General features: G+C 37.6%; 1 protein-coding gene across 1 annotated transcript in view; it reads right to left on the bottom strand.

Moving 5' to 3' along the window:
• Positions 1-785: 785 nt before the first annotated feature.
• LOC121063505 (mitochondrial intermediate peptidase) overlaps positions 786-19148 on the bottom strand; it is a 75753-nt gene continuing 57390 nt past the window's right edge. Inside the window, exons 17-19 of the mRNA XM_040543982.1 lie at positions 9218-9339; positions 8346-8419; positions 786-1032 (exon numbers count right to left, since the gene is read on the bottom strand). Of these exons, the coding sequence (XP_040399916.1) occupies positions 938-1032; positions 8346-8419; positions 9218-9339 (291 nt within the window). The 3' untranslated portion in view covers positions 786-937. The remainder of the gene's footprint in view (positions 1033-8345; positions 8420-9217; positions 9340-19148) is intronic.

Genomic DNA, 19148 nt, shown 5'->3' with positions numbered 1-19148 from the left:
AACAAGAAACTGTAACTTGGCTGGATATTGTAAACACTATGAATTCAACAGCAATACCAGTTCTGTGGCACCTTGCAAACTCCATTCTTCCTCCCAACAACTTTGTGCACCTGCTGCGAACCTACAGAAGACCTGTTCGATGGCTTCATATAACAAAATGATACTATTTTTACTTGCAAACGTGGCCATGCACATACCTATTGGATCATCACAGCACGACTACTTTCCATGTCATCTTCCACTGGGAAACATTTACGGGCTTCCTCTTTACCTCCTCTCTCTCTCGTTTTCATGTTGTAAAAGGTGTTTCTTTCCTTCCCATCCTAACATTTTCCTTCACATACCTGTATGACTACAGCTTTTCTTTTCCCATCTTTTTGTTCCCTATCTCAAATAGTTTCTAGTTTTCCACAGCAACTTTCTTTCCAATTTCTCTTCTCCATTGAGAACACAATTTTCTATTCCCCAGTGCAGAACTCCCACAAGGAACAACAGTTAAGAAAGGTTAAAGAATACCCAGGAGCGTGTGAGAAGGACCCACGCACACAGTTATAGGTCACGACACTTGTCAGTTATGTGCTAACACTGAACCACTTTGTCTACTGAAAGACTGTTTGCACTGCTCCACCCACCCTGAGGATGAATTCAATTCCCATTTAACCATTTGTTTCTACAAGATCATTTTTTTAATGGTACATATTAGAGTATTTTCTCATATTCTGTGCTTAAGCTCCTGTGGAGTGGAAAGCCATCATCCCATCATCTTCATAAATGAAACCAGGTGATCCAATGAGATAATTTATTACTCTTCCACCAACACGGATATTCAAACATGTACAAGTGTTCACCAAGAAGCAAAACCAGTCACAACAACATTGTAACCACAATTAAGATGTATGCAATCTTCCGTAAAATATTTCAGTTCTGTTCAATACTTTTATAAGTCCGTGATAAAAGTTTCGAAGTCCTGGTCTAAGTCTGAAACAAGGGCATCCACAAAATCTTCAACTGAAGGCGATTTCTGAAGCATACCTATAAAACCAAGACAACAGACTGTTAGCAAGAACACTATCACCTCAAAAGATTTGCCAATGATAAACTAACGAGCTTTTAATGTCACAATGTGACAGAAAGGGTTACCGTGTTTGTCAAGAAATAAATGCAATTATACCGTACAGGCAGTAATTAATTTATTCAAGCTACCTATTACATGTTATCACAGAATTGACAGGTTTCAAGATTGTGAACTTTTTTTTTTATCACTACGATCTTGCTTAGGTTGAGAATTATATCTGTTGTAAAGGAATGTAACCAAGACACAGGCTAGATGCAGTCATTTCCAAATGGCTGGAAGGAAACGTTGATTGAGAAGGATCTAAAGCCTTATCTACTGAGTCTCTAGTCTGGTACAGCCAGAAAAAACAACGTGCTTTCTCAAAGTACTACACACCTTAAAAACATTGCATTTAGTGTTTGAAGTACAAACATCTCCAAAATACATCACAAGGCATGAAACATACCGAAACATATCACATTTTCAGTGTGCTACAGTTTTATTTTGCTTTTTTACAGTACAAGGATTTACCTTTTATTACGAATATTAATTAGTATGTTAGCTGCATCATATGGCTAAGTAATAACAGACAGGGAAATGAGCACAATAAAGAATCATGTTCAAGTATTCTGTCATCTAATTCTATAAGCAGACCAACCAAAAATCTCACACCTTCCTCCTCAGCATCCCAGTTTTCAGAGAGCACGAGAACATCTCATGTAAATTATTTTCAGATGTTTCTTTGTAACAAATATTAGATTAGTGTTGGGTCTTTTCACTGTTATTAACATTTTCAAGATTATATATGGAAATTTACTGCATTACTTGTAGCAGGGGAAAAAAAACAGTATGGCTGCCAAATAATGTAAAATTTAATCTTCGTACTTCTTTGATGTGTTCTGTTCTTTCTGACAACTGCCAACGTAAATATAACCTTGTTCTACCCTTTCTGATCAGCGTACCTACGGTACATAATTTTATATTCTTTCACATCCTCAACAATATTTGCTTTCAGTGGAAATTATAATTGCCTGCTGCTAAAAGACCGGAATTTTTTACTAAAGCACAATGATTCAAAACCCACCAGGAAACAGACCAGCTCGAGGTAATTTTGTGTGAGCAACTGAAGGAATTTTCTTGCTGACACCTCACAGAATCCCATTTCAATCTGTTTTAAACACGTTGCAAATGTCAACACCAACTGCCATGACCCAGTAGGTTAATACTGAGCACTCAGAGGAAGACAAATCTCATACTATACATAGGTTGACTGAAATGCTGCTAACTGAAGTTTGCATCAAGTGATTTTCAAAATGAAAGAGAACAGAATTAATATCTCTAAGTACTTGGTAAACTTGTCATCTGCTCTAATGGTAGTAAAATTGCTGGAATTTCTTCCAGTTCACAATGAAAAATCACAAGCAACACGGAGGGCTGAGAAACAGATGTGTCCCACACCAGCTGCTAACCCACGCTCCCCAGAGAGCCCACTGCAGGCTCACTCTCCTGGGTTCCTGACTGGGGTGGCTGGAGGATGTGTGTCTTTGCTCCCCAACAGCCTTCCCGCAAACAAACACTTTAAACCCATAGCATTTTTCTGCAGTTTGCTCAAAAGTGGAGAGAACGCCTGAAAAAGGAGGTGATGCAGACGGCAGCCCACTGGAACACAGACTGACACGCACAACTATTGGAGCTTCATCCTTCATGGAGATGAAGTGATCCAGTCCCAACAGTACAAATCATTTTGTCTTTTTTTTTTTTTTTTGCACCTCATTTTACCTCAGACATTTACATCTCAACTACTTGGCTCTATTTTTACAGAGTGAACAGTAAAAAGAAGTTCATGGCTGCCGAGCATCTGATCTCTTTCAGAGGTCTACTTTATAATGAGATGAATTGTGCCTATGATGTGTCTATTTTTCCCCACAGCCCAAAAAGGAAACACAGATGACTAGCTTAGGTATAAAAATGTGAAGTTAGGTGAAATGATTTCTTCCCTGGAGGTATTTAAGAGATGGGTAGACATGACTCCAAGGAATATAGACAGTCTAGTGATGGGACTCGGTAGGTCACGTTAATGGTTCGACTTGATGATCTTGAAGCTCTTTTCCAACCTAAATGATTGTATGAACCCTTCAATTTTTAAGATGTTCTATAAAAGAACCATTTTTCTATAGCCAATATGCCCTTTTCTACCAGATATCAACATGGAGGGATGACTGTAGTGCTGTCTAGGCAGTATTTTTCATTGAAGTATAAAAATGGCCATTATACACACAACCTCCACCTCTGCAAGCCCCAAAATACAAAAAAAAAAAAAAAAAAAAAAAACCCTTCAAATATTAAGTCTGTAAAAACCAGTTTGGCTGGATGACGTTTAGCTAATTCTCTTGACACTCTAAAATTTATTTTGCTGCGAAGAATTCTTAAAGCCCCGATTATCAATATGTCACAAAAGAAGAAAGGTCAACAGTATATAATGCCCAGTTTTGAGGTATGGGAAGACACGAAACTGATGCTGCTATTATCTTTAAGTAGATTTAACGTCCCTCTTTTATGAAGTTAGCGAAACACAATAGAACCATTCCATCCCTGGATATTACAAAGTGAGTAAAAGAAACATAATTAACTACAATACACTCAGACGTGCAGCTGAACACAGTCTTACCAAATCTCACTCAAAACTTGCTACAAACTACATTTAGTTAGTCTCCACATGGTTTGTTTTAATTATGTAGGAGAATTCAAAGTCTTTCTGGCAATAGTGATGTCAAATGACCTCGTACCCAGTAGTTCCAGCTGTTGATAATACAAACAGATTTCAGATTTCTTGCATTAGCGGTCTACTGCATTGCTATTTTCCCATCACTGACATCAAAAGCAGACACTAGCAGAATTTGCTTTTGAAAGGGAAGGACGAAGAGTAACTGAGGTCATCAGTGGAGAACTTCTGCAGTAAAATAAGCATGCCCTTATGAAATAAATAACTACAGATTTCAGAGCAGACAACTCCATAAGAAACAGACACTGATGGTATTTCCGTGTTTTAACCTCTTACTCCACCCAGCTGTGTTGAGAATGGTCGTGTCTCCCTTTAAACTCCATTAAAATATATCAAAGTAGGATCAGTATGTGCTCAGCACTTCGGTCTAAATGATTTAGTAAGATGTCCACAACGTCTGATGGTTGCAGTTTTAAAATCTAGGAGTGTGTTTTATACATTCAGCCCTCCTATTTCAGCTCAGTCTCTCCCAAGCCTAAGGCAACTGCATAGCTTATCTTCCCTGCTTTGAAGTTTTCTTTCACATTACAGCGCTGTGGTTAACCACACCCTTTTGAGAGATGGTTAGCTGTAACCTACAATCACTGGAAATTGGGAGAAGAATAAAGCCTGTGGCAGAATTTGGCCTCTGCCCCTTTGGAACACTAATTATTTTGGGTCCGTGTATTTTGAGTTAACATATGTTGCCACTCACACCACCTTTCAGGATTTATGCATGGTTTTTGTACTTTCAAAGAGACAAAATCATTATCTGAAGATCTTTACAGCCTCTTCAAATCATAAGTATTCTATCAAGTACAATTTGAGGCATGGAAAAACATATTTTCAAACTACACTGGAGCAAATACATGTTTATTTACAGATTTAGTGGGCTTGATTACCACATATGCACACAACTGAGTATGACTATCTGCAAAACAATGCAGCACTAATCAATCAAGAACACAACCGCACGTGGATTTTCCACGTGGGCTTCTTCAGAGACCCAAAGGGCAATCTGCCTGCACAAAAGCAGCAGGACAAGCATGCTCTGGAGTCTGTTCCATGCTCTCACTTCCCAAATCTTCCAGTGCTGTACTTTTTCCACTCTGCAATTCACTTTCTGCCTATGCACCTGGGTTTCTTTCCAGTCAGGGAGTGCCAAGGGAGAGGGGGAGGGACGGTGCACACCTAAGTCTTGTTCAGACCTGCAACTGGACCTGGAAGCGACCTGGGTTACCTATCTTTGAAGGAGTTTGGAAGCCCTAATGCCATGTAATCCAGTGAAGGAGAGCCGTGTGGCCAACCCACAAGGACAGAGACATCGTGTTCATTGCAAACTGTATTTTCTCCTTAAAGGAAAGAAGAAAACCTCTTGGACAAAGAGTTTTCCACTTTTTTTTTTTTAATACTCCTGCTATCCATATTTGTGACTATTTTTGTGTTATCAAAGGGTAAGATAAAAGAGGTCACTTCAGAAAATGTTTTAAAAGGTTTCAAAAAGCCATTGCAATGATTTTTTTTTTATGGGAACAGGTGCCAATAGAATCAAACCCAAACAACAAAAAGTATATTGTGTTTTCTAATGAAAGACTAGTCCAAGCACGAATCTTGTCACTGACTCCACTGGATGGCAGGTCAGATCCTTTATCTTCCCTAATCAGTACATCTATGGAGTTGTGTGGGAGAAAGATGAAAAGCTAGGGTCATATCCAAGCACAAAAGAAAGACAATAGAGAGCTTCTGAGAAGAAAATCGTAATAAAGATACTGAATAAATGAAATGTGCTTGTGAAGTTATCTGTTATCAAACCATCAATGAATACGGCTAACTTCACAACTGGATACGGAAACACTTCAAGGGTGAGGCTACATACAGAAGTCAGGCTTGAACAAGTGCATTCCCTTATTAAAGTTAAAAAAATCAGAAATAATACTGAACTTTTTTTTTTTTTTTTAATAGGGCACTAGTGAGCTCAAAATCTTAAGTGTTTCTCTGGAAAATAATAAAATCAACAAGCTCCTACAACCAGTGGAATTTGTCTTTAGTCAGGAGTCTGGTGATCTGCTATGGGAGTGTGGCATTGTAACTGATGAAAACCAAGAAAAGATGTAAATTAAGTATTATAGAATATCTGTAACGAATAAAAAGGAATAAATGCAACAAAAAGTGTCAGAAGCTGATTGAAATGGCAATCTAAACAAATTAAAGAACAAGTAGTTGTTCTTAATTTTCTCCTTAAATTCTCAATTTTTCTAATAGATATGGAGTGTTTGAGTGTAAACATACAATAAGCTTTTCCATCATTTGTGTTCTGTGATTTAATCTCACCTAATCCAAAACAAGCAATCAAATCATTAACTTGTCAAAAGGCCTGAGTCACCTGAATTTCAATTTTCAGGGAGTTAACTCAAGCATGCTTGGTTAAGTTTCACACTGTCTACAAACGAACATCACAATATGCACAGGCAAGGACGCTGACAATTAATAAAGGCATTTTTCCAATAATTATGATCTTGAATATCTTTTTAAATTTCTGTTTAAAGTAATATTAAAGAAATTCAGAATATAAAAGTGAAAACATCTTGAAAACATCCGCTGTTTTCTGCAAGTCTGTGCTCTTATCACAGGTAATGTGATAATGCTTGTGATAATCCTCTTGCTAATGCTGATGCAGAGGAGTTATTGCTGCCTGGTTCTCCTTTATGTCTGAATAAACATACCAGCAGGTCCACAGATTTTATGTAAGTCCATCCACAGATGTGTTTTGCAAATTTCATTCAAATAATATTCGATTCCAGGGAGCACATTGTCAGCAACTTCAGCATAGCCTCTTGGGCATTCCAGTAAGACTCCATGCTCAACAATTAAATAATATGCCCCAGAAACAGAGGAGATAACAAATGTAACTGGTATTTTAAAATATTCTTTCTTCCTCTATGACATGACTTACAATATTAATTGAATTTGCTTGTGAAAATGTAAGTTCTTGTCTTGCAACTACTTAGCCCATAATCAAGCTGCATTTTTTAAAGTTAGGTTACAAACACAGACTCTTCAAGAGCAGTAAAGAAAGGTAAGTTTAAAAGATGCAGATTTATGCTGAAGGAAAAGTAAAACTGTAGATCAGAAATAAAAATGGACTGCTCTAGAGATATATACTCTGGAGATATATAGTTACAGAATCAAGAATTGTAGGGGTTGGAAGGGACCTCAAGAGATCATCGGGTCCAACCCCCCTGCCAAAGCAGGTTCCCTAGAGCAGGTTGCCCAGGTAGGCGTCCAGACGGGACTTGAATATCTCCAGAGAAGGAGACTCCACAACCTCCCTGGGCAGCCTGTTCCAGTGCTCTGTCACCCTCACCGTGAAGAAGTTCTTTCTCATGTTGGTGTGGAACTTCCCGTGATCCATTTTGCGGCCATTGCCCCTTGTCCTGTCCCCACAAACCACTGAAAAGAGGTTGGCCAAATCCCACTGTCTCCCACACTTCAGGTATTTGTAAACATTAATAAGATATTAATAAGATATATTAAGTTGCTTAATATATGATAAGTCTAAGGAGAGCAAAGGTTATGGCCTCAATGACAAACAGATAGGTCAAAGAACTGCATGTTCTAGTTATGAAACTGCTGAGTTCATGACAAAATACAGATGCATTGCCACTGTTTTACTTGTCTTAAAAAAAATGCAATTTCCAGTCTTCTAAGCTGGAGTGACCAGTGGCTGATGAATTAACATTCATAATAATATTAACAATTTAAGAGCAAATTGAAAGATGCTCCTCAGATGAAGTCCTTAACAAGTGCTCAGATCAGGAACAGTGACACTAATGCAAAACTGTTGAATACTGCAAAATTACAGAGGAAAAGTCTTTATCCTGATCTCACTGACAGATCTGAGATAAAAGTAGTAGTTTCTCAAACTTTTTTCATTCTCCTGACCTTTTTTTTTAATATATTAAATATAGTATGTTTTCTATTGCTATAAGTGATTTTAAAAAGTTGTTTTCCAGATTCAAAAAGCAAATGTAGTACTGAGAGGAATGATGAACCATGTTTCTTTATCAACCTTCAGACTTCCATTTCACAAGAATGTCTATTGAAAGTATTAATACAATAAAAGCTATCTTGATGATGCTATAAAAAGTTCGAGTTCTTGTGTACAAAATAACTAGATCCATGAATTTAATGTACGTAAAAGTTATGCATTTTTTGTGTCTAAAAATTATAATCTATTTTCTTTCAAATATGACGTACTCATTTTCAATTCTTTAGACTGCTTTGTAATACAACCTCTTCCAACACTTTGCCCCAACTATCTCTGTGTAGGTTTTGTTCTGCGGATCACAAGGGTTCAACTGATCGTGACACAAAGTTGACAACCAGTCCACTTAACAAAATAAATGAACAAGTTTTTTTTCACAAATCCAATAAAAACCAAAATGAAACTAGAAAGACCAGATTGGGAAATAAAGTTAAGGTATTTCTTCCTTGATCAAGGGAATCAAATAGTTCTAATGTTTCTTCTACCTTGAACCATAAGTATGGGCTCTTTTCCACCACCGTGTGCCAGCATCTCTCGACGATACCGCTCACCCATTGCCCTGGAGAAACACAGATGTTAGAGCAATCTGCAAACACAACCTGTCCAGCTTTCAGTCATATTTGCTTCTAGGATCTCTGCATAACTCAGAGACAGGGACTAAATGAAATCTTCCACCCTGAAATAACGACTGCCTTGATCCCATGTTGACTCCTCAAATTCAAATTACATTTAAAATTATACTTTAATTAACTGAACTAGGCAAATTTTACACATATGAATATGTGTTGATGTTTATGGAAGTTAAACTGTGGATGACATTTTAACCTTCATTGCTCCAAGGGGAAAAGTTACTCTGCTACAACACTCAGAACATTTACCTAAGCTGTAAGAACAGTTAAAATTTTTGATGTCACAATTTACGCTTTAATTTCACAAAGCAAAATGAGTAGGACAGCTGTACTTAGCTTTGAAGTTGGTGACATGAGGCTTGTTTAACACCTGCAGTTGCTTTTGATTTCAATAGAAAATTACAAGTAATTAGGCACCTATGAAAGTCAAGTTCTCTAATTACATCTAAATATGGATTTCAGTGCCTCCCAACGGGCACACCTGCATTTTAAAACATAGACACAAATTCTTTGCATCAATGAACATGTCCCAAAGTACATTTTATATCTGTGGTTATTTCCTATTTAGTTATACTCTTAAACAAAAAGGCTAAAAACTAATTGGCATTAAAAAAGCCCATCAACCTATGTTGCCCTGGGTATAACACTTGCTTCTTGCTTTCCAGAAGCAAGTGGCACAATATTTCATCATTTCAATCATCACTGAAAATAAGTTTCTCTGTTTTTACCTATCAAATGGGTCTTGAGCAAAACACTGTTTCCACACCATGGAGGCAACAGCCCTGGACATGAGGTAGGAGTAGTATTTGGCACCATAGCCCACAAGATGACTGAATCTCAGATGCCAGGCCTGAAAAGAACAAAAACCAGAACAGAAGTAATCTTTTAAATTCTTTAAATTATTCTGTGTTTTCCTAAGCATGATGGAAAAAAATCTGTTAGTATTACAATATGGAATGGTTGAAAAAAGAAAAAAAAAAGCCACCACAACCAGAAATCCCAGAATGAACACATCCTTTACTATACAAAGCATTTTTCAAGCTAAATACTGTATATCCAATATGCTGATTATCATCATTGAAATTATACATAAATAGGGTCAGAAGGAAAGAAAAACAAGAAATAAAAAATGTGGCCAAATGTGATAAAAGCCATGTTGCTCTACTGGTCTCAAAAAGAAAACAATTACCATATTACATGTAATGCCACATTTTACCATTTTCCATGCAGATAATGGCGGTATCACACTTAGAAAAGTTACATCTAAAAATATTTGCCACAAACAAAACGATCATAGGAATTTGCATTTAATACCATGCAAAATACAGCCTACCATATGCCAAAAGCCCTCATAGGTAGATGAATTACATCCATACACAATGTCATTGCTCACAGATTTGTTTCCACATTTTCAAATGTATATACATAGCAGATTACCATCTGTAATTACATTGTTATTCATTTATATATTGTTACTTTATGACTCATTCCAGTGATGGTGGACTTCTTTTATAATCCGCTTTGGTGTCAACTATTTTCTTATGTTTTCTTAGCAGATACAATCACAAGTATCAGCCTTACTTTCACAGAAATAAAATTCATTTTTTCCCTTTTTCCCTGACTGCAACAGAGTAATTTATATTGAGAGAGACCTCCAGAGGTCATCTGGTCCAACCTCTGCCCAAAGCAGAGCCAACTTTTATGAGATTTCTCATGGCCCTGTGGAGGCTGAAAAGATACTGTTTCCCTACAGGCTTACATAAATTTTTTTAACTGAAGATGATGAATCTAGAGATGAAGGAGTGAGAAACTTACTCTTGCCCTTTTGGCTCTCTGAGGAAACCAAAGAGGAGTCAACTCCTGTATCTTATTTGTCCTCCTGTCTAAAGACAAAGGTCTTAATATTATTGTGATATGACTGTTGTCAAGTTTTTTTTAGGTACTACAGAAAACAGAATTTTAAAGAGGAACTGGAAGATAAACAGTAGCCTAACAGGTGTTTTAAATTTAAACCCATAGCCTGTCATATGCTTGTTTTCTTATCCTAAACCTGATGGCTGAAATTCTGAGGCAGCCAAACAGAAAAGTGAGGGGGTATCAGCAGTTTTCTAGAAGTATTTACCTTTGACTGAAATTCTTCTTCACACTCTCAGTAACAATCTCTCGACTTTTGGCAGATTAAATAAACTATGTTTCTTAATTCAAGAAAGTGATGATCATCATCTTGCTCTCCATTTGCCAAGTCAAAGATGTATGTATATTTTTTTAAAATTACCAACCAAGAGTGTGGAAAAAGAAACTATCTGGCTTTTAACCAGTCTTTTTTTTTTTTTTTTACCTTAAAAAAAGGTAGCAAACAGCAGCCTATTATCCAGATCATCATGATCTATGATGATCCATGACCATCATCCATGATCCATGACAATCTCCTTGATGAGAAACAAAGCTTTCTTTTCTCAAGAGCACTCACAAAAAAGTTCTCAGTCAGCAGCAGTTCAGCCATCCAGAGGTGGTTACCTTCACCCTAAGGCAGGTGTCCAAAATACAAGGAATTTGCTACAGGTGACCCAATCTAGACTCTACAAGCAGCCTACACAACTAAAGTAGAAGCCTAACTTTTAGGGGAGATGAAAAATGTCCCCAGTCCTCAATTTTCCTGTGGGCTTTGTGGCATGATGCAAATGCCTAAGAATGACAGATATTTGTTTTTTTTCTTTAAAGTAAACTCCAACTGTACCATATCTCACCAGAATGCAAACATACAAAAACACTCAACTTGGATACAGATTCTCCAGTTTGCTCTGAAAAGTATTATGGTTGCTGTGTTTATACTTAATGCCTCCAGTTTTTCTAACCAGTCCTTTAATTATAACCATAATCACTAAACTAACAGCACAGTTTGAAACAGACCAGAGAGCTTACAGGAAAATCACATCAGCTTTTATTTAATTCCATAATAAGTTTTCAAACTGAGGATTCAAAGTTTTGACTTGAGAGTATAACTCTTGCAGGCATGTGAAAAGCTTTCCTGACTGGTTTAATCTACCCAGAAATTTAAGTAATAAAAAAAAGAAATTAAGTAAATAGATCTGTTCAGTGAAAGATCCAAGTTGCTTTTTCTGCTACAAAGGAAAATACTTTCTGTGAGCTTGGCATATAGAAGAATATCACTCCATTCAGAAAGGAATGATTTTAATGCATCATATAAGCTGTAACTAGGACTGTGTCTTTTTCAACAGCCCAGATTACATTGCTCATCTTGCCTTCCTTACATTGAATGTCCACAGAATACCCTGGTATAAGTAAGATCCTGTGCTATTTCTAAGACATTTAATTCTCTGTACCTCAAAGAGCTCATCTTCACCTCTGATCGGACGATGATCAGCCTGATCAGCTACTCATCAGTTTTATTGAAACTATCACAAGCAAGCAAGGAAAACAGCTTCTCAGCAGCCTGTCCAAGACCAAAAGCTCGTTTCAGAGAGTGCATGTAAAACAGGACTCAGTTCCCTGTGTCTACACATAAAAATTTGCTTGACTTTGTCTTTGCTAGCGTATTTAAGTAAGAGACTTCACATCACTTCCTTTCAAAACATAAAAGGAAGGGATACAGAAAACCAAGCTAAGGTGCTACTCGACTCTCTGCATTTGGGAAGGCTCTCAAATATGATGAAGCTGAGAATTCAAAAATTAATTGGCGACAAAGTGGTATTAAAAAAAGAGGGAGAGAGAGAGAGAAAACAGGGGATGAGTTAATCTGTATTAAGATAGATGCCTAACACAGGTATAGTACAGACAACTCTCCCTTCATTGGAAGTACAAAAGGAACACGCTTTTAGATACTGAGAGTCATATAAGATGACTTCAGTCTTCAAAGGAATCATGCAACTGAGATTTTATTCATATTGCAAACAACAATCCAGGAAATCTGATTATAAACACACTATTTCCTAGTGAGACTTGAAGTCTATATTTGATTTTTAAATGTTTTCATAATCAGCACAGATTTTTCCACACTCCAGAGTACAAAATGCTCTAGGATGTCATCATTCCCTGTTCTTAACTTATTTTCAGTCCTCACACAAAGTTTTTGGTCAGGAGTTCTCAATCCCTTCATTCCGTATCTTCAATATTTCACCATTACCCATTATCTATTACACTACTCAAGTATATTTTCCCATTTGATGATGTTCTAGTAATTAACTTTTCCAAATTGGACTTTGTTACCTGTAAACAAATATTTAAACATTAAGGTGCTCCCTCTGCCCCCACAAGGAGTTACCTGCCTGCATTAAAATGCTGTTAAAAACCTTATACAGATGAGATTAAGATATATGCAACAAACATGCAAAAAGCCCAAGAATACAGAATAATTGAATCACCTAGGTTGGAAAAGGCCTTCGAGATCATCAAGTCCAACCATCAACCTGACCTACCAAGTCCCACCACTAAACCATGTCCCCTAGTGCCACATGCACATGTCTCTTAAATACCTCCAAGGGACTTCACCACTTCCCTGGGCAGCCCATTCCAGTGCTTGACCACCATCTATGTGAAGAAATTATTTGTAATATCTAATCTAAACCTACCCTGGCACATTATGACCCAAGTGCAGGACCCAGCACTTAGTCTTGTTGATATGTATAGACTAGTACTCCTTTAAGAAGTTCTATGAACAATAAAAAATAACCACAGCACTGTAAAGGTATTTAAAACTACATGATTCACCTTTTAGCATAAAATTCTGTTTTATTAAAACTACCTATAGATGAAAAATGACTTAATTTCTTAACTGTGTTATTTGTAAAGCTGAATGATTTCTTCATACATATATATAAAACCACACATATCAATTTCCCTTTTGGAAAGGATAAAGGCTAGACATGTAGAACTAGGGCACTCTCCTTATTAAATGTTACATTTTTGGTACGCAGTTAGAAAGTTAATGAAGACTCTGAGTAATCACCTACTTCAAAAAGTTCCATGAACCCATTCCAGGAGTTTATAAAACAGTGTGCATTTTACAGCATAGCCCATGGGGTATGATAATATGCCATTCACGGGTCATGTTCATGCCTGCTTTTTATCCAACAAAACAGGCTGAAATAAAGGTGTGCGACTGATCCACTGCAATTATTAAAAGGGCCTTTTCTTCACCAACATTATCAATCTTCCCTTGTAACCATGTCTGAAATGCTTCCAATGTCTGAAGCCTTTCCATTTCTTCTTGTAACAAACAAAAATACCTCACTGATACACGTGCCATACTGATACATTATACCTTCTCAGGAATTTTAAGTAAAGTACTTGTAGGATACATTCTTAGGGTAAGATTCAGTTCATTTTACTTTAGCTACCTCAGACTAGGAGCCTTGCTCAAACTAGTCACAAAGGCTGCCTTTGTAGTCAGAGGACAGGAATATTTATCCTTTTATCTTTGGATGGGGATAGGACTAGTGCTCTCAGAGAAAATAAATAATTTACTACTACTTCTAGCTTCTATTTAAAAGTTAAGCCACTTCATTCCTTTTAACAACATCGCAGGATCAGCTAAAGTAAACTGGTTTGAAGACTATATAAACTAATTAAAGATTCAATAATTTGATTTCTAAATTCACAAGTGTTAAGATTATCACAAAGATCAACTCATATAGAAATTTAGATGTGATCCTAAAAAGAAAAAACTGAAAGCAAAAAGCTACAGGTAACTCACTACACAATAGTCTAGTTTTTGCTTGACTGTGGGTAATCATTATTCATGGACTCCACTACTCACACAGAATCAGTGGTATAAAATCCTCCTATTTCCTTTGAAAAGGAAGAGCGAGCTACAGAAATTCTTGACTAGCGCATGGACTCTTCAAAACGGTCTTCAGCAGTTTGTGCTGTGACTTCAGCCATTTCAAAGTATATTTAAGTCCATTTTACTTTGCATCTTAAAACCAAAATCACAAGTGAGGACCTGAAAAGACCCAACACTAAATTAAGAAAAGTATTTACATCATTTACGTCCTCAAATTACAAAATGTGTGCTACAGTAATTACATCAAGGAGCAAGTTGTTGAACAGTTTCCATGAGGAAAAATATACGATGGAGATGATTTGGTGCCACCCCCCCTCCCCTTTCTTAATTAAATTCTTATTCTGGCAGGAAACTCAATGGAGGAGCAGCCAACTTATCTCAGGGGCTACTGGGTGGAGAACCCCTGGCTCTGGCAGTAAGCTGATATTACTGCTTCTAATGCCCTTGAACTTGGCTATCAGCATGGGTGGAAAACTCTTGAGAATCACAAAGAAGCTGCAGGCTCTGGTAACTCGGGAGCCAGAAAAGAACAGCAATTAGCATGGAAATCAGTACAAGCTATTTCCCTCTGCTGAGAAGCAAGGTTTGTCAGCTGGTGGGATTCTAGGACAACCTGCTTCTGGCAGGCAAACACACTGAAAGTGAGCACTGGCACTCCTGTGGCACTGCCAGCCACTCCTCCCAGTGGGAGCTGGAGGTCAATGGAATAGAATATCCTGAGATGGAAGGGACACTCAAGAATTGTCAAGTCCAATTCCTGGCTCCACCCCAGAATCCGACCGTGTGTCTGAGAGCACTGTCCAAATGCTTCTTGAACTCTGGCAAGCTCAAGGCCATGACCACTGCCTTGGGCAGCCTGTCCCAGTGCCCGACCACCCTCTGGGTGCAGAACCTTTCCCTAACACCCAGCCTGACCCTCCCCTGTCCCAGCTCCATGCCGTTCCCTCAGATCCTGTCGCTGTCCCCAGAGAGCAGAGCCTAGCGCCTGCCCCTCCGCTCCCCTCGTGAGGGAGCTGCAGGCCGCCATGAGGCCTCCCCTCAGCCTGCTCTGCTCTGGGCTGAGCAAACCAAGGGACATCAGCTGCTCCTCATATGTCTTTCCCTCTAGATCCTTTACCATCTTTGTTGCCCTCCTTTGAACACTCTCTGATACTTTTATGTCCTTCCTATACTGTGGTGCCAAAACTGCATGTAGTACTTGAGGTGAGGCCGCACAAGTTGAGAGTGGATTGGGACAACCCCTTCCCTCTCCTGGCTAGCTATACACAAAGAACCCAGAGATCTGCAGTTTACAGAGCAAGAACTCCACGGCCATTTTTCAGCACAGAAGAACAGTAAATTCATGGTATGGTGCAGATCTCATTGGATGCTGCACATCCAGCTTACCACTTTTCCCATTCCGATGAACAAGCTGTGCAGGCTTTGTTTTAAAATATCAGTGGAAAAAAATGCTTTTAGCAAAATAAAAAACGTATTACCTCATGACCAGGAAAATCTGGTCTCACTATTTACCTTTGACTCCAATTTGCATTTTCATGCTCTTCAAACCTGTATTCTCTCCCAGATGGAAGTTCAACATCTCCCTTCTCAAAACACAAGGAAGATACTCAGGAGGTTTCTCCACAAGGACCAGACACCTTCATGCAACAACCACCATTCATCAAGTAGAGAAAATTTAAGTCTCTCTCATTCATCCCCATGACTTCCAGGAGTAATGTGCTAATCTACTTGAATGAATGCCCTTCACTGAACCTCTTCTGTGCTCACTTTGGTGTAAGAACTGAATTTGCAGTTAGATGAGCTAAGTTTCCTAGTAAAGCTCCTCTTGATATTGCCTGTGGACAGTGGCCAGAGCGAGAAGCCCAGCACTGGGAACAGAAGCCCGGGCTGTGCCTGCCAGGTTCCGAAGCTCCAGTTCTGCTGCTGGGTGCATTTATTTTGGGGAGGCCAAATTGTCACCTCGCAGAATTTATTTTTCCACCTTTCTGTTTAAATACTTATTTACTTATGACATGAGAAAAGGACTATCACATACATTTTATAGCTTAAAGAATTTGTTTCTGAAACAAATCACAGGATTTTTCCCCTATTAGTTACATAAGTTTGTAGCGTGCTTTGAAGACATCCTCAACTCATTCCCACTTGAAGAAACAATGAGTTTTGGGGTGCAGATGTTGCAAACGCTCTGTGCCAGGGGCTACCTCTGATGAAAACCTACTGGGTGACGATTCTTTCAAAAGGTATGCATCTGCCTGTTTGGTCAACTTTCTTTCTGTATTTTTGGCCTGAACTCCTCTAAGTTTTATAGAATTACATCATCATCATTCTAAAGTTTCACAATAATAAAAAAATCCAATAAAAAGTTTTAAGGCCACTTCCTTAGCTGCAGTTTCTAATCTTGTTTAGAATAACAGAAAGTTAATTCCAAGAAACCACATTTTATACTGCCCCCCCTAACTTGCTTAATGTCAGGACTCCGCAGTTTTTCAGTGTGGTGCATTTCTGTGCTAGGAGTGGGAGAGAGCACAAAGTAAACCAACCCAGAGACATCGCTGACATTTTAGAAAGCAAGTCAAGCAAAAGATTAAGAATTCAATTTATAACACTTCTGTGTTTTTATTATAAAATGATAAATAAATCTAGCAAGGCAGGGAATGTAAATATTTTTGCAGTTGTTTACACTACGGAAGAGGAAAGGAATTTAACATGCAATTAACCACTTAGGTGATTCTAGATATGTACCATATGGTCTCTGAATTACTTAAATTAAAGAAAAACATTTCACTTTCATTTATAAACTATTAATGCATTTGAGCTGCTATAGCAAAATCATTTAAAACTATTTCCTCTTCACCCTCTTCTCTCCTCCTTGCAAAGAGACTGGGAGAAGGGGGACATAGGAGACAACAAAGAATACCAACATCAAAAAGCTGTATTTATGATATGCGTTGCTCCACAATCCTTAAAACATCGATTAAAAGACACGGAGATACAAAAACTGATATAATGTGACCTTATTTGGACACACTGAGAGACAGTGTTACCTGTAAACATTATAACTAGTTTGAAAAGTAAAATTAAAAAAAAGTGTGCAATCAAGAGAATTTTCAAAAGAGTCCTTAATGCTCTAACACACAACTCCGTACACAAACGCACACACATGCAATACACACACACGCCATTCTATTACCAGTGAATAACTTTTAGCACTGCCTAAGTTTTAAAAATTCTTAAGCCCCAGATAACCAGAATCAGGTCACCAAGCTTTCCTTTGGGTACAGATTCACATTGAAGCTCAAGGTTTTTATTATATTTTATCAATTAAACCAAATTTTAAGCACTGACCCGTTATTTTAATATAAATATCATGAACTTCTTAAAATAAGCACTTACAAAAAATATAAGAAATATTTTAAGTAATGCTGTAACTGCAAAATATTATTTGCCGGTACAACTTAATCATGTAAATTATCTGTACTTACACTGGAAGATGAGATAGCTAATGTTTTACAATAATGCTCATTTACTATCTTCTGCCAGAGCCACTCCAGACAGGGATACAGGGGATCATGATTCTAATCCTGAATCTGCAATAAAATGCAATATGAACTTGAAGAAACTGCTTCTTTGTCCCTTCTCAGTCTAACTGCCAACTGCTAGTAAGGGAGGATGATAGGACTTCTCTCTCATCCTTCTCTGGTTTGACTGCAAGCTTTTCATAGAAAGGAGAATCTCCCACTCTGTTTGAACAGCATTTCAGTCAGGTCCTTTAGCCCATATTTATGGAAGTGATACATTTGGTTTTATCTATTGCTATCAAATATAAAACCAGTACTGCAATCCTGGGGGGCAAAAAAGGAAATGTGAGATACGAGAACAAAAATATGTACAACTAAACAAAGCAATCTGCATTTATATATACATATATTTAGATATCTATGAAAAACATATACGTATCTCAAAACGTTACTAAGCAATGTATGCAACTATTTCCTCCACTGTTCTTTAAAATGCTACTAAATGTAAATATTATCGCTAAAGTATGTTTGAGTTTCATGGGGCTAACACTTGCTAAAAGAATGTCCTTAAAAGTGCTTCATATCTTCTGGTATCTGTAAACACTCCGCTGCCGTAGATAGTTGCCCAGTGAATAGTGTCATATTTCCACTGGAAAACAAATCTTCACAATATTTGCCATCAGCATTTTCTTTATCATAAAATGAACTCAACTCCAGAAAGACAGAAACCTAAACAAACCTTGAAGGGCAACTTTAAGAGCTTTTGAAAGTTCCAGCAACTACTTTAATAATGAACTCAGCAGGGCACCAATCTTTCTGAAATGGCTTTTAGCTATTAATTATTTATAGAAATATCACTTCCCCGGAGTTCACTGTGTACTTCTTTATTAATCTTTTCCTCAGACCCAGACTCTTCAACTTGATTTTATAGTATACTTTTAAGAAGGCTCATAAGGAAACTAATCCAGGGATTTGCACTTTGTGTAAACAACTCTGGTTTCCAACACAGCAAGGTAAAAGATTACTTTGAAGGGGTTACACAAACTTCAAGAGGTTGAGTAATGACGTATGACTTCACGTCTCTTCAAAACACTCCAAAAAGTTGAATAAGTGCACCATCAGTGTCTCTTCAATTAATTGGTTGGGAGAAAAAGTGGAAAAGCAATCCATTATGAAGGCTCTCTGCAATTAATATGAAATGTACGTCTCTGTGATCTAGAACAGCAGTTTCTTTAAAATTCCCTATAAAGGAGATCCTAGAACTGCTGGGTGTATTTCCCTCTTCAACAAAAGAGGGAAAAGATTAACAAGAGTTTAAAAGATTTGGTACTAATCATA

Source organism: Cygnus olor, chromosome 1 (genome assembly GCF_009769625.2).
Source record: "Cygnus olor isolate bCygOlo1 chromosome 1, bCygOlo1.pri.v2, whole genome shotgun sequence".
In the NCBI taxonomy this organism is placed as follows: Eukaryota; Metazoa; Chordata; class Aves; order Anseriformes; family Anatidae; genus Cygnus; species Cygnus olor.
This window is presented reverse-complemented; position numbering and strand designations above follow the sequence as displayed.